The 25,283-nt window shown below is 41.0% G+C and overlaps 1 protein-coding gene across 4 annotated transcripts in view; it reads left to right on the top strand.

Annotated features, from left to right (window-relative positions):
• Positions 1-25,283, top strand: part of LOC111148500 (DDB1 and CUL4 associated factor 5) — a 99,878-nt gene that overhangs the window by 61,572 nt on the left and 13,023 nt on the right. For all 4 annotated transcript variants that reach the window (XM_022505101.1, XM_022505099.1, XM_022505102.1 and 1 more), the window contains exon 7: positions 11,254-11,320. In XM_022505101.1, coding sequence (XP_022360809.1) covers positions 11,254-11,320 — 67 coding nt within the window. The remainder of the gene's footprint in view (positions 1-11,253; positions 11,321-25,283) is intronic.

Here is a 25,283-nt window from a genome sequence, read left to right as displayed (position 1 = left end):
TCATTTTGCATATAAAATTAAAGAGTTCATGAAATTCCGGAAACCTAGCGGTTTCGGGTATTAGCCATCCTGAATTAAGATTTTACCCATGGACTAGATCCCTTAGTTCATTTACTGATGCAGTTTTAGAGCTTTGAATGCTTCAGAGGTTCTGGAGTATAGCAGCCTGTTAGATATGGTCTGGTTTATAAGTGTTTAGTGGAGAAGGAACACAGGTGAGCTTGATTTCTTCTTAGGAACAAAAGGAATTGATAGGATCTGGTGATACAACATGATAGTTCTCCCTCAATGTATAGTTCTGGCTCGGAGGCTGGACTCTACTAGGAAATTGCTGGTAGATACTCATGAAGGGAACAGAATATTACCTTTCCTACTCTACCTGCCCCATCTCCTGTAGAGATTTGCCTTTCTTTCGGGTGTCTTCAGACTTTGGAGAAAAAAGGAAAGTAACGTTTCTTCCTCTGAGTGGTTGGAGACCCTGGCTTGAACAATGAGTATAAATACTCCTATGCAGACCGAAATGAGTGATGCTGTCTCTCCACTGCCCAGGCCCCACATCCAGCAACTGAGGCCCACAGAGGAGAGATTGGTGCCAAAGGCCATTGGGTTGATTGCCCTTCCTCTTGCCCAGCTTTCCAAAAGAGTTTTGCCAAATAAAAATTCATATTTAAGTAATGCAGCCTACTTTGTTACAAGCAGCTATTGGAGACTTAGAGCATTTTTATATTTCTTCCCTACTGATTATTTGACTACTATTGGCTGTCTTTATGGAACATTTCTTTATTAATAGAATTTTCCTACTTGGTTATTTTAATAAACCAAAGAATTCCAGGAACCTAATGGAGTTGAAATGGCAAGTGGAAGCAATAGTCATATAACTTTACCTGAGCAAAAAATAGTGGTAGTCTTATGGGTATACATATTTTTATTCTTTTGTTGGGAGCCAAGGGAATTCTGTTTCTCCTACCACAAATAAGATAAAATAAACTTAACGGCTTTGGGCATTTCCAAAGCAAAATTGCACTGATTGCTTTAGATGGCATTTGTGGCAGGTACTGGGTGTAAATGATATGAATATTATATATCAGTTGCAAACTTTTTTCTGGAAATAGTCTTTGAAAGAGCACATCACGAAATTGTTCAATCACATTTTTTTCCCTTTCTGACAAAAGGTCAGAAGTAAGATTTAAATAGCATTCTCTCTGCTGTTACTAATCTAGGCTAGAATAGCCATCTGTTTTTTCTATCCTAGTCAATACAGTTAATTAGGCAGGTATGCCATTTACTAGAGACTAATTAATCAATTACTATGGAAGGAGCCTTGGAGAAAACTGTGTAAGTTGATCAGTACTCAATGAATAGAAACTGATTGATATGTTCCTTTCTTTATCAACAGATGTTTGGGAATATCACATGCTGTGCAAACACACATACATATACATACACTTAGAAATGGAGCAGAAAGATATTTCTCTGTTAGCAAAAGGCCTGTTAAGACATTAACGGGTTATTCTTGGAGCATATCAGGTGATGGCCTATCCCTCCTGCTGTCTAGAACATTTTCCTCTTTTTAATGTGGATTTTGGGTGGGAAGAAGGGGGCAGTTTTTGCTTCTATAATGTTTCTAAACCCAGTGAGGCCTTAGAATATTGTTGGTAAGGTTATCTGTAACACCTTTAAATAAAGGTGTTAAGGAAAGAAAAATAATTTCTTTGCTAGACGATGGCTAATACATTTGGGGTTTTTTTGTTTGTTTGTTTGTTTGTTTTTCCATTTTCTTCTAAGAAGCTTCTGTTTAGTAGGCAGTTTTGCTGTGGCAGGCCAGGCTGTGCTTAGATCCCTCTTTGACCCCTTTTGTGACTTGGGTGACTCTATAAAGGTGGTCTCTGTTTTTAGAGGTGTGGACTTCTCTGGGTATTCAGCTAACAAAATGCCTTTGCAAATAGACAGAGGTCTTTCTCAGAACTTGTGTAATTGGAGAATGCTAAGAGATGAAAGGGGCAGGAGTTCCTGGAGGGGACACTGGATATTACAGCGGCCTACCAGAGAGTCAGAAGTGTTAGGTGAATGGCTGTTTTCTATAAAGGTTAATGGATTGACAAGGATATGTGGGCAAATGAGACAGTGGCAGAGTGCTAATACAGTCATCTTTTTTTCATGCTGATGGTAGTGGTTCCTTCTTAAAATCTGTTGAGAAGAACAGCTGTTGTGTCCCTCTGCTTGGCCAAGTTAATATTCCATACTGATAGGGGATTAGATAAAAGGATTAGATAAAATGCCCTGGCCTCGTGTTAACTCAAAAGCAACTAAGCTGCATGGAGGTGAATAAATGGACTGTCTTCTTGGGACTGTAGAATGAATGAACAGTGAGGTGGGTCAGAGTGTGGTCAGCCTTTAACCTTGGTGGTCAGCTAGCTGGGGAGGATTGTGGATGACATGGATCCACACAAATTAATGCTTGTGTTTGCGTTGGTGTCACCCATTTTACCCACAAAGCCCAACTAAAATTAAGTATGTCTCCCACTCTCTGATCTGAACTAGTCTGTGGGTCCCCCACCTCCCCCTGTAATCTAGAGCATTTTGGGAAATGGGGCTTTAATTGCCTAGATACTGGACTACAAAATATTTTTCTCCTCCTTTGGAGCCTTGCCCTGTTCATCTTAGTTAGGATATAAAATAAAAGATTTGTATGAAGTGAGTTTTTAATTTGTCATTTACCTCCCACACTGTTTAGAATAAAGTCAAAGAAAAGACCTAAGAGAAGGTGATTCTTTACATTCATGTCCTACTTGGCGATAAATTTAATATTACCTTGTTTAGTTTTTGCTTTTCTAAAACGAAACAGCAATCTTTAAGTTTTTTCATGGTAGTGTTTTGTTTTGTTTTGTTTTAATTTTATTTATTTATTTTGACAGAGATCACAAGTAGGCAGAGAGGCAGGCAGAGAGAGAAGGGGAAGCAGGCTCCCCACTGAGCAGAGAGCCCGATGTGGGGCCCGATCCCAGGACCCTGAGATCATGACCTGAGCTGAAGGCAGAGGCTTTAACCCACTGAGCCACCCAGGCGCCCCTGTTTTGTTTTTTTTTTTTAAGATTTTATTTATTTATTTGAGAGAGAGAGAGCATGAGAGGAGAGGTCAGCGGGAGAAGCAGACTCCCTGCCGAGCAGGGAGCCCTATGTGGGACTCGATCCCGGGACTCCAAGATCATGACCTGAGCCGAAGGCAGTCGATTAACCAACTGAGCCACCCACGTGCCTCTTGGTAGTGTTTTAAATGTGAATTTTGCTTGTGAAGTCCTCCATCATAAAAGGGAGTAAAAATATTAAGTGTGGGAATTTGGGGCAAGCATTTTTTGTGTTATATTTCTGTAGCTTACCCATTTTCAAAGGGTTATCTGCTGCTGAACCGTTCTGTTATCTAGGCCAGAAGACTTTACTCCAGGTCAGCTTCAGATTCAACACCAGATTCCCTGGGTAAAAATAAGCAGAGACTATTTGAAATTAGATATCAACATAAAAAGGAAAAGAAAGAAACCTGTACCTTCAGTTTCACCACTTGAGGTGAAGTTCAATTTTCTGGTTAATTCAAATAATTACCATGTTACTAAATTTGGATATAATTGCGCAGTTTGGGTAGTGATTTCTTTTGGTGGTGATTGGTGTTGGCACTATTTGGTCTTTGTTCTCTTGCTCATTTTTCCTTGTATCCCACAGCAAGTACTTAACTGTGAGAAGGCGGGTCAAGACTAGCAGTGCCCCAGCTGTCCTCTTGAGCACTGTCTGTTAGCAGGGCCTCAGTTGTAGGCTCCAGCCTGACCCTGGGAGGAGATGGCCCCTTCCAGTACACCCTTAGAAGAGGGACCATTTCCAGCTGCTCTGATGATGTTAAACATATCTCTACAGTCAGCCTGCTTGAAATAATCTGTGTTTCTGCAAAGCTTTAAAAAAAAAAAAGACAAAAGAATTTTTTGGGCTATCTTATATTTTAAATTAGCCCAGAACTCTGTGCCCTCTCCTGGAGGACTCTTTTCCCAGATATTCATACAACTTGTTCCTCATGTGAGCTCTGTTCAAAATTTCTTGTTGTCAGAGAGGCCTTATGTGATCAGTCTATGTAAAACAGAAATAGCCAACCCCCAGCACCCCATATATGTCCTAATATCCTGTTCAATTTTTCTTTATAACACTTACACCATCAGACACACACATATATTCTTAACTTTTTTTCCTCTACCCACTGTTCTCTCACATTACATGTGCATGTAATTTTTTCTCTCCCCACCCAGTAAAATATAAGAAGCTTCATGAGGGCAGGGATAGCATCTTTTTTTTTTTTTTAATCAATTCTGTATTTCTTTCCTTGGCACAGTGCCCAACACATAGTAGACATTGGATAAATATTTGTTTAATGAATAAAGGATGAACTCATTTTTATTTCAGTCTCCCACAGTCAGCAGTATCCCAGGCAGCCAACTTTTAATGCTGGAAGGGGCCCAGCAGACAACCATGAAATGCCATAAATGAATTCCAGGGCAGTTTTGTGATTCCAGTGTGTGAACACTTAAACGGTCTGACTAGACGGCAGTGGGTCAAGACCCCCGCCTTGGAAATCATCCCAAGCTGTTCCCTTGTGATGGTTCCAAGAGGAAGAGAGGGTCAGGAATTGCCCTTACTCCTGAGGTGAAGCCTGTACATTGTATGCATTTTCTACATATTTTAGGAGCTGTCATATTAAATCTCAGAGGCCTTTACTCTGTGGGAGTTTTCTTCCTTCTAAGGCAGTCTTCTGAGTCAGCATTCTGTCTGGGAGTCCCCTTTTACCTTTTCATGACTTTCCCTGCTGAATAGCTGAGCAAATAGGAAAGCACTGATCCTTTACTATGAAATACTAAACCTGTGATAAGCCCAGCCTGTCTCACTTTTTCCCCACTTTTTTTTTTTAAGATTTTTATTTATTTATTTGATAGACAGAGATCACAAGTAGGCAGAGAGGTAGGCAGAGAGGAAGGGAAGCAGGCACCCCACTGAGCAGAGAGCCAGATGTGGGGCTCGATTCCAGGACCCTGGGATCATGACCTGAGCCAAAGGCAGAGGCCTTAACCCACTGAGCCACCCAGGCGCCCCTCCCCCACTTTTTTTTAATATTTATTTTTTGTCTAGTTTGAGAAAGTTATAGGGGCGGGGACAGAGTAGCAGGAATTCTGTATGAAGTTTTGTAGCCCCTTTTAAACACAGAGCATGAAATGAGATGTTGAGCAATAAGTAAAGTATATACTATGTATACAAATAACGAGCAGATAGTTCTCTTAGGCTCCCTCTCCCCATGTGTCTTATTTTGGGTTCAATTCTCAGATGCGCATGGTTAATTTAGAAATGCAAGAAATGCTAGAGCAGTGGGGGAGTACGCTAAGGAACGGAAGGGTGACTTAGTGAGCCAGCAACAGCTGTGGGCAGTTGGGGCTTGATCCTGAGAGGAAGAGAGTGCTGAGCACGCACTTCAGAGTTACTCCCCCGCCGGAGCGAGGAAGCTGGAGTATTGATACGCCCACTTCCGCCAGTCATCGGTTCGTTCACCAGTGTTCGTTCACCAGAGCAGCCTGCTGTGTCTCCTAGGCTTTGATTTTGATACTGGCAGTTGGCAATGAGGTAGAGCATATGAAGCAGCAAGGCCTGAGGGGTGTAAGCAGGGTATCATTGAGGGCTGAGCTATGCCTTGCTTCCTGTTTCTCCTGAAACAGCAACCATTGCTTTCCCTTTGCCCCCTTCCTTTCACCTTTTTCACTTCTTTACCCAAGGTCAGCTCTGTGCTCAAATCTATCTTGGTTTGCCGCTTATGACTCACCACACATCTTATTTGTCATAATGGCACCTAGTGATCTCTACTTCCCGGCATGGTAGTTGTGTCTGTGAATACACACATGTATATTTTCTACCGTAAGCTCCTTGAAACCCAGGTATTACCTTACATGTCTTCATAAGTCCCAGAGTACCTGGCACATAAGTGCCCGGTTATTATGTAATCAGTTAATCTTTCCCCCTAACTAGTAGGTGGTTTTGTAAAAAGGTTTGAGAGGAAAACCCCTGGGTTCCTGAATTCCAGCTTCCTAACTTCCTGTAAGGAAAGTATCAGAAACTTTAGGGAGTTACTGGATGAATCCTAAAGTCAGGGCAATGAGGATTCACTTTTTCTTTTTTTTTTTTCTTGTTTTAAAGAAACTTTTAAAAAAAGTGTATACTTCAGGGGCGCCTAGGTGGCTCAGGGGGTTAAGCCTCTGCCTTCGGCTCAGGTCATGATCTCAGGGTCCTAGGATCGAGCCCCACATCGGGCTCTCTGCTCAGCAGGGAGCTTGCTTCCCCCTCTCTCTTGGCCTGCCTCTCTGCTTAATTGTGATCTCTGTCAAATAAATAAATAAAATCTTTTAAAAATTTTTTTTAAAAAGAAAATAAAATTTGGGACGCCTGGGTGGCTCAGTTGGTTAAGCAGCTGCCTTCCGCTCAGGTCATAATCCCAGCGTCCTGGGATCGAGTCCCACATCGGGCTCCTTGTTCTGTGGGGAGCCTGCTTCTCCCTCTGCCTCTGCCTGCCACTCTGTCTGCCTGTGCTCGCTCTCTCTCTCTCTCTCTCTCTGACAAATAAATAAATAAAATCTTTAAAAAAAAAAAAGAAAATTAAAAAGTATATGCTTTAATAGTATTAAGTATGTTCACATCATAATGTAACTGTTTCCACCATCCATCTCCAGAAGTTTTCATCTTCCCATACTGAAACTCCATACCCATTAAACAGCATCTCCCCATTCCTCCCTTCCATCCCCGTCCTGGGCAACTACCATTCTACTTTCTGTCTCTATGAATGTGATTACTCTAGGTACCTCATAAATGGAATCATACAGTATTTGTCTTTTGTGATTGGGCTTATTTTACTTAGCATGTTCAAGATTCATCCATGTTGTAGCACAAGTCAGAATTCCCTTTTTAAGGCTGTATAATGTTCCGTTGTATGTCTATACCACATTTTTTTTTTAATACATTCATCTGTTGATAGACACTTGGATTGCTCCTACCTCTTGGCTAGTGTGATAATGCTGCTATGAACACGGGTGTACAAATATCTCTTACGGATCCTCTTTTCAATTCTTTCGGATATTTACCTAGAAGTGGAATTGCTGGATCATGTGATAATTTTATTTTAAATTTTTTGGGGAATTTTTTTGGGTTTTTTTTGATATGAGCCATCCTAATGAGTGTGAGATAGATTCTTACTGTGGTTTTGATATGTATTTCCCTAATTATTAGTGATGTTGAGCATCTTTTCATGTGTTTATTGGCCATTTTGTGTATGACCATTACATATTTTTTTCTTTGGAGAAATGTCTTTTCAAGTCCTTTGCCCATTTTTAAACTCAAATTGTTTTTAAATGTGTCTAAGGAAACTTTTTAATTGAAGTCTTGTGGGATTAGTCTTTGGGTTTCCTTATCTCAAGCATATTTATGAAGTGATTTGTCAAGTAACCATGACCCAGCAGCTTAGAGACTTCTAGTTCTAATCAGATTTCCACCATTCCCTCACAGAGAAAGCATAGAATCTTAAATTAAATGAGCTTTAGAGAGTGTCTGTTATGACTGCTCTAACAAAATAGCACAGACTGGGTGTCTTATAAATTACAGTTTCTTTCTCACAGTTCTGGAAGCTGAAAGTCCAAGATAAGGGTACCAACATGGCTGGGTTCTGGTGAAGGCTGTCTTCAGGGTTGCAGAACATGAACTTCTCTCTGTATCTTCACATAGTGGAAGGCACCTGGGACCTCTGTTGGGTCTCTTATTTATTTATTTTTTTAAAAGATTTCTTTTTTATGAGTCTTTTTTTTTTTAAAGATTTATTTATTTATTTGACAAATCACAAGTAGGCAGAGAGGCAGGCAGAGAGAGAGAGGAAGGGAAGCAGGCTCCCCGCTGAGCAGAGAACCCAATGCGGGGCTCGATCCCAGGAACCTGGGATCACGACCCAAGCAGAAGGCAGAGGCTTTAACCCACTGAGCCACCCAGGCGCCCCTATTATGAGACTTTTTAACAAAGATTTTATTTATTTATTTGAGAGAGAGAATAAGCGAGAGCACAAGCAGGGGGAGGAGCAGAGGGAGAGGGAGAAGCAGACTCCCCACCAAGCAGGGAGCCCAGCGCAGGGCTCAATCCCAGGACCCTAGGATCATGACCTGAGTCAAAGGCAGACGCTTAACTGACCAAGCAACCCAGGCGCCCTTGTTGGGTCTCTTAATTAAGACTGCTAATTCTGTTCATGAAGGCTCTACCCTATTCCCTAATCACCTCCCAAAGGCCGCGCCTCCTAATACCATCACATGGGGCATTAGGATTCCAAAATGTATATTTGGTGGGGAACACAAACATTCAGACAATAATAGAGAGCTACCAAGTGAGGAAATTGGGCCCATTTCTTTTTCCACTGTGCCCTGAGCTAAATCACCTAACCCCTGTGGATAACATTTTTTTTATCTTTAAACATGCCTTTCTCTGCCTCCTTTCTCACTTTCTTACAAGTATTTTGAAGACTGGTGAATTGATTTTTTAATTATTGTAAAGTATGTCATAAGGCATAAAGTTGTGTGTAAGTTGAACTTAACAGTTTTTGGAATTGTTCAGTGTCATTTTTAAGTCAAGTTTTCTGTAGAAAACTGTAGGCCCTGGTGGCCTGGATGGCTCAGTCAGTTGTGTTCAACTCTTGATTTCAGCTCAAGTCACAATCTCAGTGTTGTGAGATCGAGCCCCCACATTAGGCTCTGTGCTGGGCTTGCAATCTGCTTAAGATTCTCTCTCTCTCCCCCTTTGCCCCTCCCCTCAGTGCCTCTTTTTAAAAAACAAGAAGAAGAAAACAAAACTATAGGCCTTTCTTTTTCTAGGAAATAAGGGGATGACACGAAAAGGCAGGAAGTAGTGCTGACTTCAGCTTAAAGCAGTATACTTTTGTTAATCTTTGCAAATAAATGAGCTGTCAGGGTAGCTGACTTGTTGCTGTTAGACAATGTTAGACAATGCTTTTATAAGTCCTAATTAAAATCAGTCTGGCTCAGTGTCCTATCTGAGATCAAGCAGTTTGAAACTGCCACATAGATAGAGATTGCTTATGATCCTAGCACTAACTCATGGCTGGGTGGTGATGGCTTCCTGTTCAAAGATGTCAGTTGACAGCAGGGACGTTCAGGATGCTTACACTTGGAAAAAGATCTCTGGGAAGCTCCTAATTTTTTGTTCTGCATTAGAAGTGTTTTTGAAAAATTGTGATAAAATATACATAACATAGCAATCACTGTGTAGACTGTATGGAGGCGCCTGGAAAAATTAAAAATAGAACTACCATATGATGCAGTAATTCCACTACTGGGTATTTGTCCAAAGAAAATGAAAATACTAATTTGAAAAGATACATTCACCCCTGTGTTTTTTGCAGCATTATTTATGGTAGCCAAGCTATGGAAGCAACCCAAGTGTGCATCAATAGATGAATGGATTAAGAAGGTGTGTGTGTGTGTACACATACATGAGTGAATACAAGTGTATACATACACACATATATATATATATATATGAAATACTAGCCATAAAAAAGAATGAGATCTTGCCATTTGCAACAATGTGCATGGACCTAGAGTGTATTATATTAAGTGATATCAGTCAGACAGAGAAAGACATATCCTAGAGAAAGACAAACTGGTGGTTGCCAGAGGGAAGGCGGAGTTAGGGAGATGTGGAATAGGTGAAGGGGATTAAAAGGCACACACTTCTGGTTATAAGTAAGTCACGGATTTGCAAAGTATAGCATAGGGATAATATAGTCAATAATAATGTGATAGTGTGTGGTGACAGATGGTAACTACACTTATCATGGTGAACATTGAATAATATGTAGAAATGTCAAGACATTATGTTGTACACCTGAAAGTAGTATAGCATTGTAGGTCAACTATGCTTCAATAATACAAAACTTAAATATATGTATATACACAACAAAACTTTCCACTATAATCATTTTTAAGTATGCTGTTCTGTGGCATTAGCTGCATTTAGATTATTGTATAGCCATCACCACCATCCATTTCCAGAACTTTTTCATCCTCCTAAACTGAAACTCCATACCCATTAAGCAGCAACTCTCCTGTCCTTCCTCCCCCTAGTCCTTGGCAACTACCATTCTACTTTCTATCTCTATGAATTTGAGTACCCTAGGCACCTCATATAAGTTGAACCATACAATATTTGTCTTTTTGTATCTGGCTTATTTCACTTAGCATAATGCATTTAGGATTCATCCATATTGTAGCACAGGTCAGAATTTCCTTTTTAAGGCTAAATAATCATCTGTTATATGTATATTCCTCATTTTATTTATCCATTCATCCATCAATGGACATTTGGGTTCCACATTTGGCTGTTGTAAGCATTCTTTTGTACAGATAGCTCAAGTCCCTGCTTTGAGTTCTTTAACATATACCTAGGAGTGGAATTTCTGGGTCATATGGTAGTTCTGTGTCTAACTTTTTTTTTTTTTAAAGATTTTATTTATTTATTTGACAGAGAGAGAGATCACAAGCAGGAAGAGTGGCAGGCAGAGGGGTGGGGGTGGGGGAAGCAGGCTGCCTGCTGAGCAGAGAGCCTGATGTGGGGCTTGATCCCAGGACCCGAAGATCATAACGTGAGCTGAAGGCAGAGGCTTTAACCCACTGAGCCACCTAGGTGCCCCTATGTTTACCTTTTTGAGGTACCTCTGTACTGTATTCCATAGTGTTTGCACCATTAAATATTCCCACCAACAATGTGCAGGGATTTAATTTCACCACATCCTTGCCTTCACTTTTTGGTATTAGCCATCCCAATGACTAGGAAATGGTATCTCATTGTGATTTTGGTTTTCATTTCCCTAATGATTAGTGATGCTGAGCATCTCCACATGTACTTATTAGGCATTTATATATTTTCTTTGGAGAAATAGCTGTTCAAGTCCTTTACCCATTTTGGAATTAGGTTGTTTGGTTTTAATTGCTGAGTTTTAGCCAGTGAACCTTTTAATTGGCAAATACGTTAAAGAGGGTATTTGCTGTGTGATGCCTTATGAATATTTGCCCATTTGTCTCATTTATTTTTTAAAAAATCTTTCTCTATATAGATAGGTAGATAGATGTAGATATTTTATCAGTCAAGATATAAATAATAAATATGTATTTTTTTTTTTTATCCCAACAGTATATCCTTTCAGGCTCTGATGACTTCAACTTGTACATGTGGAGAATTCCTGCAGATCCAGAAGCAGGTAAGTATATTCCTAGCATGAACCTACTGCTAATGTTGGCTCTGTTGATTGACCTTTGGCATATGTTGTGCCCTAAAAGGAGTGATCTGTAGAAATAGGATGATATTTCTCTTTTAATATAGTAAGTTTATCAGGAAAGTGACCAAGGGAAATTTAAACATAAAAAATAGAAGCCAGATTTCACTATAACCTCATACAGACAAACCCTTATTGAGTTAGTGATGCTCAGATTTCTTCCCAAGAACTTTCTTTAGACTTCATAGATCTCCATTATGTCCATTTTCCTTGCTCCTATTTCACCCCTGGAATATTTTTATCTTGCTTTCCCTTTTTATCCACCTGCATATTCTTGTTTATTTCTCTAGGGTCTTTTCCTTTCCTTTGGCCTCCCTGATGATGGTAACTAAAGGGTAACGTTCTTTGTTGATGGACAAGTTCAGTCCCTGGGGTTTGGCTGATCCCAGATATCAAAGAAATTTAGAAAGAAATAGTTTTGCATTTTCTCTAGATATGTTCTGAAAAATGCCTGCAGCTTTCCATGAATTTGGATCTAGGCCATCTGAGCTTTCAAACATCATGGATCATTCTTCATTCTTGATAATGGTGTCTTCACGTACTCAGTTCAGTCTTCCACTGGTTGCTTCCTACTGGTAGAAAAATGTCTGTTTTTTATCCTCGGGACAGCTCAATATAGCCATCTGCTCCAGGTGATACATGGCATCAAACTGGAAAATGGCCATTAGGAAAGTAATAGAGGACTATGCCAAGTTTATTATGTAAAATTTGTCTAGTCCTCAGTGTTTAGGGAAATTGTTGGTTTGCCTGTTGCTGAATTAACAATATTGTTACCAAACGTCTGCCTTTCAAAACTTGTTGAAGCACACTTTTGATGTAACCATCCTATTACTGTGGTCTGGTTACTAAACAGTTTGCAAAAGACCTTTTTTCCCTTCTGGAATTTAGAAGGCATGAGTGAAGCAGCTTACCTGTGAAGCACAACCAGATGGGACCGCAGCGGTCTAGCTGAACAAAAGTGATAATTCAAGCACTACACTATTACGTCTCCACCCCCTGGTCTTATAGATTGATTATCTGAGAATTAATCTTTGGGCTTAATTATATCTTTTACCTGATCTTAAAAAGCTTTTAATTATTAAGTCAGTGTGATTTTTTTAAAAAAAGATTTTATTTATTTGGCAGAGAGAGATCACAAGTAGGCAGAGAGGCAGGCGGGGGGCGGGGGACGGGAAGCAGGCTCCCCACTGAGCAGGGAACCCGATGTGGGGCTCGATCCCAGGACCCTGAGATCATGACTTGAGCCGAAGGCAGAGGCTTAACCCACTGAGCCACCCAGGCGCCCAAGTCAATGTGATTTTTTAAAATAGAAAGTGGATAACCCCCTTCCCCTGAGCTGTTCTCTGGAATCTTTTTCATGTTTGTATAAAGAGAGAATAGGGAAGAATTAACAATAGTATTACAGATTTTTTTCCTCTTTAAGTCCCAGCTTATTTTTGTACTGATTTAAGGTATGGGCCACAGTGGGCTGACTTTTTAAGTATAGATGATTATGCAGTCTTCAGGTCGGCAGGGATCTGATAGCTGACTTAGGATTCCAATAATAAAGCTGGGAAATGGATACCCAGATTTTCCAAGGGTTTTCTAGGCACAGCTGCTTTAAAGGTATTCCAGTTCTAGATTCTCAAATTCTATATGTATTCTTTCATAAAATCAGTATTCCTAGGAAAGTACCCATTCTCCTTTCCCACTTCCCCTTTCCTCTTCTTTCACTTTAGAAAACAAAAACAAAAACAAAACCCAGAAAACCAAAAATACTCCATAAATTTCCAGCCATTTGCTATAAGAGGTAAAAACCTCCAAAGTACAAAAATATATTAGGCTGAAATGTCTGGGGGTGGGGGCGGGAATAGGTAATGTGGAAATACTATTTCAGGGAGGAAAAATGAATGATGTAAAATTTCTATTAAAAAAGTACTTTTAGGGGCGCCTAGGTGGCTTAATGGGTTAAAGCCTTTGCCTTCGGCTCAGGTCATGATCTCAGGGTCCTGGGATCACGCCCCACATCAGGCTCTCTGCTCCTCAGGGAACCTGCCTCCCCACCTCTCTGCCCTCCTATCTGCCTACTTGTGATCTCTCTCTCTTTCTGCCAAATAAATAAATCTCTCTCTCTCTGAAGTCTTTGTCTTCAGCTCAGGTCATGATCTGAGGGTCTTGGGATCGAGGCCCACATCAGGCTCTCTGCTCGGCGGGGAGCCTGCTTCTCCCTCTCTCTCTGCCTCTCTGCCTACTTTTGATCACTCTCTGTGTCAAATAAATAAAATCTTTAAAAAAAATTTTTTTTAAATTTAAAAAAAATTTTAGGGCTGTAGGGCTTCAGATCCCACAGAGTATGCAGTGGTGGCTCCCACCGCACAGTAACTACAACAGTCACAAAAGCCATAAAAGTGTCTGTGGCAACAAAGTATGCTAGAAACACTCAAGTTCTGAAGAAGGCAGAGCCCTTCTAGCCCACCCACAGGTGCTGACCCTCGTCTGTCCTGGGGCGTGTGCACAGAGTCTACAGATTGGGCCACCACAGATGATATCAGAATTTGCACTGGTCACGTGGGTTGATATGACAGAATCTAGAGGTGCTCCAATCCCATAGCCAATCTTCCCTGTAGGACACTTGCTGAGTGCTAGGGTTGTCCTGGGAACTGTGGGACTGGCCCGGAGAGGCGGAACGCAGGTGGGTCCCACCTTAACACAGTGTTCTGGAGACAAAGCACTGCCCACCCCCCCACCCCACCTTGGGAGGGGCCTGCTCTATGGAGCTTTTGCCAGAGTGTGCTGGGGAAAGGAGGATAAAGAGCTAAGCTTAAAATCTCTAAGGGACAGAACATTCAGAGCAGAGGACAACTGAGACTTGCCAGACTCTCCGTTAAAAGCCCAAGAGGTGGGACGCCTGGCTGGCTCAGTCTGTAGAGCTGCAGCTCTTGATCTTAGGGTTGTGAGTTCAAGCCCCACATTGGACATAGAGATTAATTTTAAAAAAAAAAAAAAAAAAAAAAAAAGGAAGCCCAAAAGGCTTATACTCAAGGATGGGCTGGACCAGGAAGGATGAGTGAACTATCCTGTAATCTCCTGGTGCTTAGGACGCGACCCCAGTTAGAGAAAGGCACCTGCAACAAGAACACTCTAGGTCTTGACTTGAGATATCTGAAGCCAGAAGTAGATGTATTCTTCCTAAAGAAGCAACCCAGCACTGAACTAGTTCCTCCCGATTAGATTGAGGATGATCAAGCCCTTACTTTATTTTCTCAAGAGTAGAATGGGGAAAGCCATAGGGAGGAAATCAGCTTTGGTCTGTGTTAGTCTGCTAGGGCTGCGATAACAAAATCCCACAAAATGGGCGACTTAAACCACAAAAATATATCTTTTCACAGTTCTGGAGCTTAGAAGTCCAAGAGAAAGGTGCTGGCAGGTTTGATTTCTCCTGAGGCCTTTCTCCTTGGCTTGCAAATGACCACCTTCTCACTATGTGCTCACATGACCTTTTCTCTGTGCACACACATCACTGGTGTCCCTTCTTCTTAGGAGGATACCAGTCTCATTGGATTATAACTTCATTTAACCTTAATTACTTCCTTAAAGGCCCTGTCTCCAAATACAGTCACATTAGGATTTAGGGCTTCAGCATATGTTTTGGGGAAGATAATTTAGTCCATAGCAGTCTCTATGGTTTTTTTATACTCCATGTCTAGCATATGATAACAAATAATGAGGCATGAAAATGTGTCTAGTAATCAAGAGTGAAAAAATAATCAATAGGAGCCATCCGCAATATTATCCATATATTGACATTAACAAGTAAGGACTTCAAATGTTATAAACAGGGACGCCTGGGTGGCTCAGTTGGTTAAGCAGCTGCCTTCGGCTTAGGTCGTGATCCCAGCGTCCTGGGATCGAGTCCCACATCGGGCTCCTTGCTCATCAGGGAGCCTGCTTCTCCCTCTGCCTCTGCCTGCCATTCTGTCTGCCTGTGCTCGCTCTCTCTCCCTCTCTCTCTCTGACAGATAAATAAATAAAATCTAAAAAAAAAAAATGTTATAAACAAACAAAATAGAAAAAAAGATGGAGAATTTCAGTGGAGAATTGTAATCTATTTAGAAAATCACATAGACATTATAAAACTGAAAACTATATCTAAAACTAAGACTTTATTGGGTGGGTTTAACCTACAGTGAGTGGACAGGCTTGGTGAATAAAAGGCAGGTTAATAAAAGCTATCAAAGGACAACGGGAACAGAGAACAGAAAGAGCACAGTGTAAGAGACAAGAGGAGCACAGATGATTCAGCATAGATGAAATTGAAGTCCCAGGAGGATAAGAGAGAAAAAACGAAGCAGAAGCAATACGTGAAGAGACAATAGCTAGAAGAATTTTCTAAAACAAATGAAATAGACTAATTCTCAGATTCAAGAAACTCAGTAACCACAAACAGGATAAATACAATACACTTAGGCACATCATACGTCAGACTATTAGAGACAAAAGATAATGAGAAAAAGCCCAAAAGCAGCCTGAGAAAATATACAGATTACCTGTAAATGAGCAACAGTAAGAGTGATGGCCAAATTATGGAAGCCAGAATATAATAGAACGATATCTCTCAGGTGCTTAGAGAATTAAAACCTGCCAACCTAAAATTCTGTATCCAGGGAAAATATCTACCAAAAATGTAGGTTTAATAAATACACTTTTAAAAAAGAAATTACAGAATTTTAATGCAATTGCTTCACAGCCCTCAGTGAATTAATGCATCTAAATACCGAGGAGTGACAGGTGTGCAACATCTTAATAAGAAATGTGCATTTCTTTTTTTTTTTTTTTTTTTAAAGATTTTATTTATTTATTTGAGCGAGAGACAGTGAGAGAGAGCATGAGCAAGGAGAAGGTCAGAGGGAGAAGCAGACTTCCCATGGAGCTGGGAGCCCGATGTGGGACTCGATCCCTGGACTCCGGGATCATGACCTGAGCCCAAGGCAGTCGTCCAACCAACTGAGCCACCCAGGTGTCCCAGAAATGTGCATTTCTTAATAGACATTATGTGCCTTCTGATAAAAAGAACACAATACTACCTTGCCAAATAGAACAACTCTGAATAAAACCTCAGGATCCAGCTTTCAGTTTGCAGGAAGCACAGAGGACAGAGGAACATATTGTACTACATTGTGAGCTTACAGTCCACACAATCCAGAGTTCAGAAACGTTAGGTCAAAGGGCCCATTTTCTCTAATAAATACATCCTACTGAAAAAAGGAAAGGATGGACAGGAGGAAGCCTATTGTATAAGAAACGTAAATGACATATTAAAACAAAAACCAGATAAAACTATTTAGAAATGCACACTTGGATGAATAAAATTATTAAAAATGCAGAGAGGTGATTAATATAAAGATCAGGTAATATCTGATTTCATGGGAGGAAAAGGGTTGTAACTGAAATGAGGCACATGAGGCATGAAAATGGCCAGAAAAAATGCCATTTTTTGACTTGGATGTCAGTTATAATAGTGTTCACCTTAAAAAACTTTATTAAGCTCCACTTCTTGTGCTATTTTCTGTATCTTTTTAATTTCTCAATGATGGAAAAAATTGGAAATAAGTGTGGGTCAAAGAATAAATCACAATAAAAATACCATTTTCTCAACTAAACATGAAAACAAGTCATCCTGGCATTCATTTCAGGGATACTACAGGGGTATTTGACTATAAAATTTTCTGTTTGCGTACCCACCCCAACAATAATTTTTTTCTTGAGTTACAACTTACAAGTGTAAAGTACGCTTTTATTGAGGAGTGACTTAAATCTATGCCAGGATGTCCACCATAATAAAGTGCTTGTTGCTCCAGGGTAACTCCAGCGATTAGAAAGTTCTTCGTAAGTCTTACTCTGTTTCCTGGGAGTTGAGTGCTATCTTACTGAGAATGGCCTCTCTTCCTCTTCGTAGCCTTTTGCTCATTTGAAGGTAGCTCTCATGTCCTCTTCTAGATCTCTCCAGAGATAGCATTCTCCACCCACCCCTGCCCCGATGTTCAGTTTTGCATTTCCTCAAAGAAATTATTTTTTAAAAATATTTTATTTATTCATTTGACAGAGATCACAAATAGGCAGAGAGGCAGGCAGAGAGGAGGGCGGGGAAGCAGGCTCCCTGCTGAGCTCGATCCCAGGACCCTGAGATCATGACCTGAGCTGAAGACAGAGGCTTAACCCACTGAGCCACCCAGGTGCCCCAAGAAATGATTTTATAATGTTTCTTTACCGTACTGATTTCTCTCCTCCGGATTTGTTCTACCTTTGTTTAAGGATTAACTAAATAAGCAAAGCAGATGTAGCCTGGCTAGACCAGAGGAAAATCTTGGCTCCTTGATATTAAGTGTGCTGCAGGGTGTTTCAGGAAGTACACTCAATATCACATAAACTGTTTTTGGAGGTCACAGAACCCATGATCTGCTCATACTTAGAGTTGGCTAGGGGCCCCCATGGTGTCTACGTGGGCTGTCGTTGGTCCTGGATCCCCATTCTTTATTTGATGCTTGGATTTCTCTGTACACAAGACAAAGAACAGGACCTTATGATTGCTTGTCTTTCTTGTTGGATTCACTAACTTGTAATTGAGGGGTTTGTTTTCTCTTTATTACCATTCAACATTACATCATCAGGTTATCACAGTAAGTCTGTCTCTTTGATCGTCATCTTGTTGTGCATGTAACTAAGCACCTTTTGTGATTATTTTTCATAAACCTTGGCTCATTTGGGGAATTCAACCTTCCTGCCACTCTTTGGACGACCCACCCACATTCTTTTCCTTTGTTAGTATAGCTTTCCTTTTTCTTTCTGTTCTTTTTATCTTTTTCTATAACTTTCACTGTTTTTATAATTAAATACTTCTTGTTATCAAAATAATACAGGTACATAATTTTACATCAAATTAAGATATTACAAAACTTACTTTTTAAAAATGCAGCAGTTCCTTTCTCTTCCTGTAATTCATGCTATCTTTGAATTTTCAGTTTTGGACATTCTCTGTTGCCTTTCTACTCTTGAAATCAGCTACCTTTCCAGAAGGGAATCTTTGATCTAGGATCTGCAGGATATTTGCCTGGCATTTGAGCCATGACTCTAAGAGCCAAATAAGGGAATAGAGCTGTGAATCTCATAGGTCTATGCACAGATTTTTGCTTAATCCCACCCTCCACTGCACCTGGTGTCTTCAGTCCAAAACCTCTTTAGGTCAGCTTCAGCTTGCAACCCCTAGGTCTCTGCCTGTGTGGGGAATGGGGAGCTTCCTGGCCATATGTGCTCAGAGGAGGAGTATAATGATGTAACTGCTCTTTATACAGGCTTTTAATTCCTCCTGGTTCTGGCCCTACCCTTAACTTAAGCCTGGCTTCAGGGATACTTAGCACCTCTCATTTTTTTTTTTTTTTTTAAAGATTTTATTTATTTTATTTGACAGACAGAGGTTACAAGTAGGCAGAGAGGCAGGCAGAGAGAGAGAGAGGAGGAAGCAGGCTCCCTGCCAAGCAGAGAGCCCGATGCGGGGCTCAATCCCAGGACCCTGGGATCATGACCTGAGCCGAAAGCAGAGGCTTTAACCCACTGAGCCACCCAGGCGCCCCAGCACCTCTCATTTTTATATGTAACGTCTCTATATTTTAAATGTTGACAATTCATAATTTTAAAAATACTCAGCAATGTTTGGCAAGCCAGACATATGAGGACTAGATGTGGCCCTTGGGTTCTAGCTTTGAATGCTTAGATGACAAAAAGTCTGTGGGGAAATCCCTACTCTAATCTATCTCCTCTTTGATTTAATCAAAATATGGGACGAGGCTGAGTTCGCTCTCTCAGTGCATGCCTGCATGCTAGTTGAACAGAAGATACTAAGGCAAGCTAATATGGGGAAGCAGCCTTGCTGTTCTATGCCTTAAGTCCGACGGGCCATCAGCATTTATTGCAGACCGGCTGTGTGCTTCACAGTGCATACCAGATGCTAAGAAAACTAGATGGAGAGCAGTCCTGAGCATTAGCCAAAAGCAAGGACATTCTTTTTTTCTCTACTCTCCTGTTCAGAAAGACAGAAAGTCACTGGGGAGTTACAGTTCCAAACTCCAAAGAGATGAAATGTATTTATTATATAAACAGTATAAACTTAACAAATCTCTTAAGTAATTGCATAGGGCTTCAGAGTAGGCTAAGGAAATCATTTTTTTAAAGATTTTATTTATTTGACAGAGGGAGATCACAAGTAGGCAGAGAGGCAGGCAGAGAGGGTGGGGCGGGAGCAGGCTCCCTGCTGAGCAGAGAGCCGGATGCAGGGCTCTATCCTAGGACCCTGAGGTCATGACCCAAGCCGAAGGCAGAGGCTTAACACACTGAGCCACCCAGGCGCCCCAGGAAATCATTTTGAGATGTGAGACCTAATAACCACCATAAAACTTCCTACCTGGCAAGGTTAGGCTCAGTTTTTCAGTTGATGTCAAATAATAACTCATTTTCTAAAAACCTCTCCAAAAATTAAAGGACTAGAACTGGGAATTTGGCTGTGGCAAAGAAAAAGCCCATCGGAATGTTTTACACCTCTCAAGTATGTAGGAAGAGCATCTGTTTTAATGTGGTGATTCTGAAGATAAAATAAACAGACCAGCAATTATGTATAGAGCCAGTGTGGTATATTGGAAAGAGCATTAGGCTCAAAATCATACCTGGATTCCAGTCCAATGCTGCCACTAACTAGCTGATGGAGTGATTCTAGGCAAGTTATGTAACAGCAATTGTCTGAGCTTTAGTTTCTGCTGTAAAAACTCTTCCCCTCCCAAGGCCTCATATCACGAAATGATTTAACAGTCTCGGGAGCTTTCTGAAAAATGTGTGTTTTCAAATGTAAGACATTGTTACTGCCATGTAGAGTAGGATCATCGTCCACAGATCCGTAATTTACAAAGCATTTGCTCCCTAGTAACTTAGGTATGGAAGTAATGAATTTGGCAACATGTGGAGGAGGTGGGTGTCTCTGGAAAATCTTCATATTATCTTCTTCTTCCCTTTCCCCTAATTCTTGTTGGAAAGGGCTTTAGGGTTTTTATGGATAAGACTTTTTTCCCTTGAGATCTGCTTCTATGTGAAGACCTTCCTATTTATGGAAAGAAACATAATGTAATAGAGTTGGTAGGCCTGCATTTAAATTCCTGATCCATTCGTCTAGTTTCTGCTTTGGAAAAATTATTTAATCTTGCCAAACTTATTTCTTTATCTGTAAGACAAGAACATTAGCGCTATCAACAGTACAGCCAGAGTAATAACATCCACCTCCTGAGGGTGCTGGTGAGGGTGTTTAGCAGCTGCTCTGCCATGACTGTTACTCCTCCAGAAGAAAGCTTTCTCCCTTGGACTCTTCTTTGAAAAACTCCTTAGAGTCCAAGACATTGTCTTTCTCTCTCTTAGGAATGGCTGGTTGAGTTGTTGCATCAAGGCTGCTCTTGATTCATTGGTAGTTGAAGAGGGGGAAGGTTCTGTGACAGATTTTTCCCTGAACAGAGGGGAAAACGTGCAGTTTCACTGCCCAGTCACTGCAGCCACCCCCACTGCCAGCAGGCCAATGGAAACAGCTGTAAATGCATTTTCACGGGCCTGCACATGTGTGTGTGCTCTGTCTCACCTCCTTTTTCTAGACCTGTCTTCACTCTCCGTGGGTTAGGCCTGGGCATTTGCCTTTTTCCCCCCCTCCCTTATGCCTGGAAGAACAACTGTTTTTAATTGGTCACAAGTAGTTGGTTGTAAACACATGTGATATACAGATGATCAAAGAAGAACTAGTATAATTGACTTTTTGTGCAGTTAAGCACTGCTGTCTGTGGAGCTCTTTGAGCTTTAACTGAGCATTGGCTGTCCCCATCTGACTTTTTTTTTTTCTCTTTAAGTCTTAGGTAGTTATGTGATTCCCTAGGAGGCAGCCACCACTCTCTGTATTGTCACTACCCTGATTTAATTCTTTTTTTTTAAAGACTTTTATTTATTTATTTGACACAGAGAAAGAGACCATAAGTAGGCGGAGTGGCAGAGGGAGAGGGAGAAGCAAGCTCCCCCCTGAGCAGGAAGCCTGATATGGGGACTTGATCCCCTGAGCCAAAGGTAGACACTTAACCGACTGAGCCACCCAAGCACCCCTCCCTACTCTGATTTAATTCTTGTTGTTTGAAACTTAGAGACACAGGGGATGTTCACTCAGGCCTTTCGGAATTACTCAGGTTATTTGGACAACTCTTTTAGACATAGCAAGGTAAAGAAGTAGTCCCTTGCCCCTCAGAACAGGAACCTCTTAATTCTACCAGTGGTATCAGGAATGAAATAGATTAATTGCCTCAAAAGGTACCTGCCAAACCTCAGTTTGGTAGATAATAGCTTTAGCCTTCTCTTTCAAGCCTTGCTCCAGAGAAAATGATAAGGGGACTTACTTCAGTCTGTTCACTTACTGAGTATCCTAACATAAGACAATATGCAAAACCCGATGTGCCTGGGTGGCTCAGTGGTTAAGCCTCTGCCTGTGGCTCAGGTCATGATCTCAGGGTCCTGGGATCGAGCCCCGCATTGGGCTCTCTGCTCAATGGGGAGTCTGCTTCCCCCCCGCCCTGCCTGCCTCTCTGCCTACTTACGATCTCTGTCAAATAAATAAATAAAATCTTTAAAAAAAAAAAAGACATTATGCAAAACCCTATGGGTGACTGAAAGAATAAATATTTTCTTGCCCTCAAAGAACTTCTAGTCTAAGAAAGATGAGAAAAGGGGATGTGTGTGTGCACATGATGAATTTAAAAGTGGGTTCCAGGGCCCATAGAAAAAGATAATGAAGGGAGGCTTGAAGAGATTTTGGGGATCAGTAAAGTTTTCATGGAAACAGCATTCCAGAGGACCATGATGGATAGGTAGGATTTTAGCCCCTTTATTTCTCTGCTCTTACTATAGTAAAAATGCCGTAAAAAAATATCCAAATTTGACAGAAGGAAGATGGAGAAACACTTGGATACCTCACACATTGGATGATGGGGACACTAATGGAGATTGAATTTTATCCGGTATACCTATATTCTGCAGTCAAATACACTCATATCTTTTCATTCACTTGTCAAACATTTATTGAAAACCTAGTCCATGCTAGGCACTGTTCAAGGCTTGATTGTATAGCAGAAGACCCCTGCCATCATCGAGCTTATGTTCTACCAAGAGAAGCTTACAATAAACAATAAACACAATAAATTATATTATGTTTAACAGGTTAGAAATGCTAAGGAAAAGGATAACATAGAGTGGAATAAGGGGGTATGGAAGTGGTATTGGGGGGTCAGGGAAATGCAGCTTTTTAGGTAGGATGTTCAGTATAGACCTCTTTGAGAAGATCACATTTGAGCAAAACCTCAAAGTGGTGAGGGAGTTAGCCATGCAGAAATCTGGGGGAAGAACATTTTAGGTCAAACCAGTGCAAAGTTCTGAAGTGAGAATGTGCCTCATGTGTTTGAGAAATAACATGGAAAACAGTGTGTTTTGAGGTAGAGTAAGAGAGAGGGGAATAATAGGGTTAAGTAGGGCATAAAGGGTGTCCCATTAGGCTGTTACTGTGGGTGAAACAGAAGACCCATTAGAGAATTCTGAGCAGAGGAGTGACATGATCTAACTTATTTTAACAGTATCACTCTGGCTGTGGAGTTGAGGATAGATGGTGGGCGTGGGGCTGCCAAGGATAGGAATGAGGAGAACTAGTAGGAGTCCCCCATGATACAGGTGAGTGATGGTGGTGGTGGCTTAAATCAAGGTAATAGAGGTTTCAGTCTAGATGTTTTTTGAAGGTAAATCCTGATCATGATTTCCTGATAGATTGGACTGGGGGAGAGGAGGAGCAGGTAGAGTTTGAGATGTCTCTTAAACATCCAGGTGGAGATGGATGTTGAACAGTTTGGATAATAGAGGTATGAAATTCGAGAGTTCAAGAGAAGTTCTGAACTAGAGATAAAAATTTGAGTTTTGTTTGCATATAAGTAGTGTTTAAAGCCACAAGACTGGATGACATCAGCAAACAAGTAAGTATAGCTAGTCAAGAGAAGGGAAGCAATGACTGAGCTCTAAGGCATTCCAGTGTTACTGAGTCGGGGAGAGCAGCCGAAAAGGAAAGCAAGAAGGAGTGACCAATTACATAAGAGAAAAACCATGAGAAGGTGGTCCTAGGAAGGCAGTGAAGAGAGGGGAGGCAACTATATCAGATATTGCTGATAGATCACATAAGTAGAATGAGGACTGAATTAAACCATTGGATTCTTTGGTATCACCGAGATTAGGGAAGGACTGTGTAATTACAGAGATTTGATTTCCATTTTATTATTTGAGTAACCACTGCCACCTTTTTCAACTTCTCTGCACCCCTCCCCCTATAAAGTGGTACCACTCTTTTATGTATTTGCTCATTATCTTGCCCTATTAATACATTCTGCATAATTTTGTTTGATATTCCAACCGAGAGCCCACCAGATAGGATTCGCCCATGAAATGCTAAAAGCATTTCCTTTACCATAATCTGTCATTTTTATCTGAGTATTGAGGGTTTCTTTTCTTTTCTTTTTTAAAATTTTATTTATTTATTTGAGAGAGAGAGATGGAGAGAGCATGAGCTGGGAGGAGAGGGAGAAGCAAGCTCCCCACTGAGCAGGGAACCTAACTGGGGCTCAATCCCAGGACCCTGAGATCATGACCTGAGCCACCCAGGAGTGTAAGGGTTGTTTGTATGTTTGTTTTTTAAATACTACCATTAACAATGTTCTAGGGGGCATCTGCTGGGTCAGTCAGAAGAGCATGCAACTCTTGATCCCAGGTTCATGAGTTTGAGCCGCATGTAGAGATTACTAAAAAAAAGTTAAAACTTAAAAAAAAAACAAACAGAAATCTAAGAGCAACTTATCAATCTTACTGGGAAGAGGTCCTCAATGGCAGTTGGGGCTATAGAACAGGACATGTTAAGTATTTTGTTATAAAATAAATCCCAAATCAGTCCCAAATCAATCAACTGGATAAAATACCAGTATTAATTTTGCTGTCAGAGTTTTTGGGGTTTTTTTTCCCCCCTTCCATTAATTAATGGGTAGGACAAACACCCCTCTGAGAATGGGATGGGGAAATGGTGGATAACACTGAGATTAGGGAGGGTGAAGTGTGAAAGTGGTAGTAAGGGACCTGGAGCAGGGACCAGATGATTGGAAGGGGCTGATGGAAGACAAGAAATTAAGATGGCAGGAGATAAATTTGCATTCCTGAGTAACAGAGTACTGGCCTTAGACTAAAGCATCAAGAAATCTTGACCTGGCTGCTTTTACTTCTTGAGCTGAGAACATCATCATTCTTAGAGGATTTTCTTAAAGCAAATAAAATTGGCAAAGAACAGAAGTAACAGAAGTTGTCAAGAAATGGGAGTGGTGGGACGCCTGGGTGGCTCAGTTGGTTAAGCAGCTGCCTTCGGCTCAGGTCATGATCCCAGCATCCTGGGATCGAGTCCCACATCGGGCTCCTTGCTCGTCAGGGAGCCTGCTTCTCCCTCTGCCTCTGCCTGCCATTCTGTCTGCCTGTGCTCGCTCTCTCTCCCTCTCTCTCTCTGACAAATAAATAAATAAAATCTTTATAAAAAAAAAAAAAGAAAAGAAATGGGAGTGGTGTCCTGACCCTTGAAAGTCCTGAGGGGACAAATCTCTGGCTGAATGTTGTAGAAAGGGGAGCATAGGTAAAGGGAAGGGAAATGAGGACTATACACTTAGCCCCTTGTCTTCTCTGGAGGGACACTTGGCTTTGGTGTTTTAGAATGGTGTTTATTGGGGTTCTGAGTAAGGTGTTTTCTCTGACTCCCTTGTGTTTCCTGGGATCCCCC

Source organism: Enhydra lutris, unplaced genomic scaffold, assembly GCF_002288905.1.
Source record: "Enhydra lutris kenyoni isolate GAN:26980312 unplaced genomic scaffold, ASM228890v2 scaffoldscaffold20, whole genome shotgun sequence".
NCBI classification, from domain to species: Eukaryota; Metazoa; Chordata; class Mammalia; order Carnivora; family Mustelidae; genus Enhydra; species Enhydra lutris.
The sequence above is the reverse complement of the archived record's forward strand: the minus strand, read 5'-3'. Positions and strand labels throughout refer to the sequence as shown.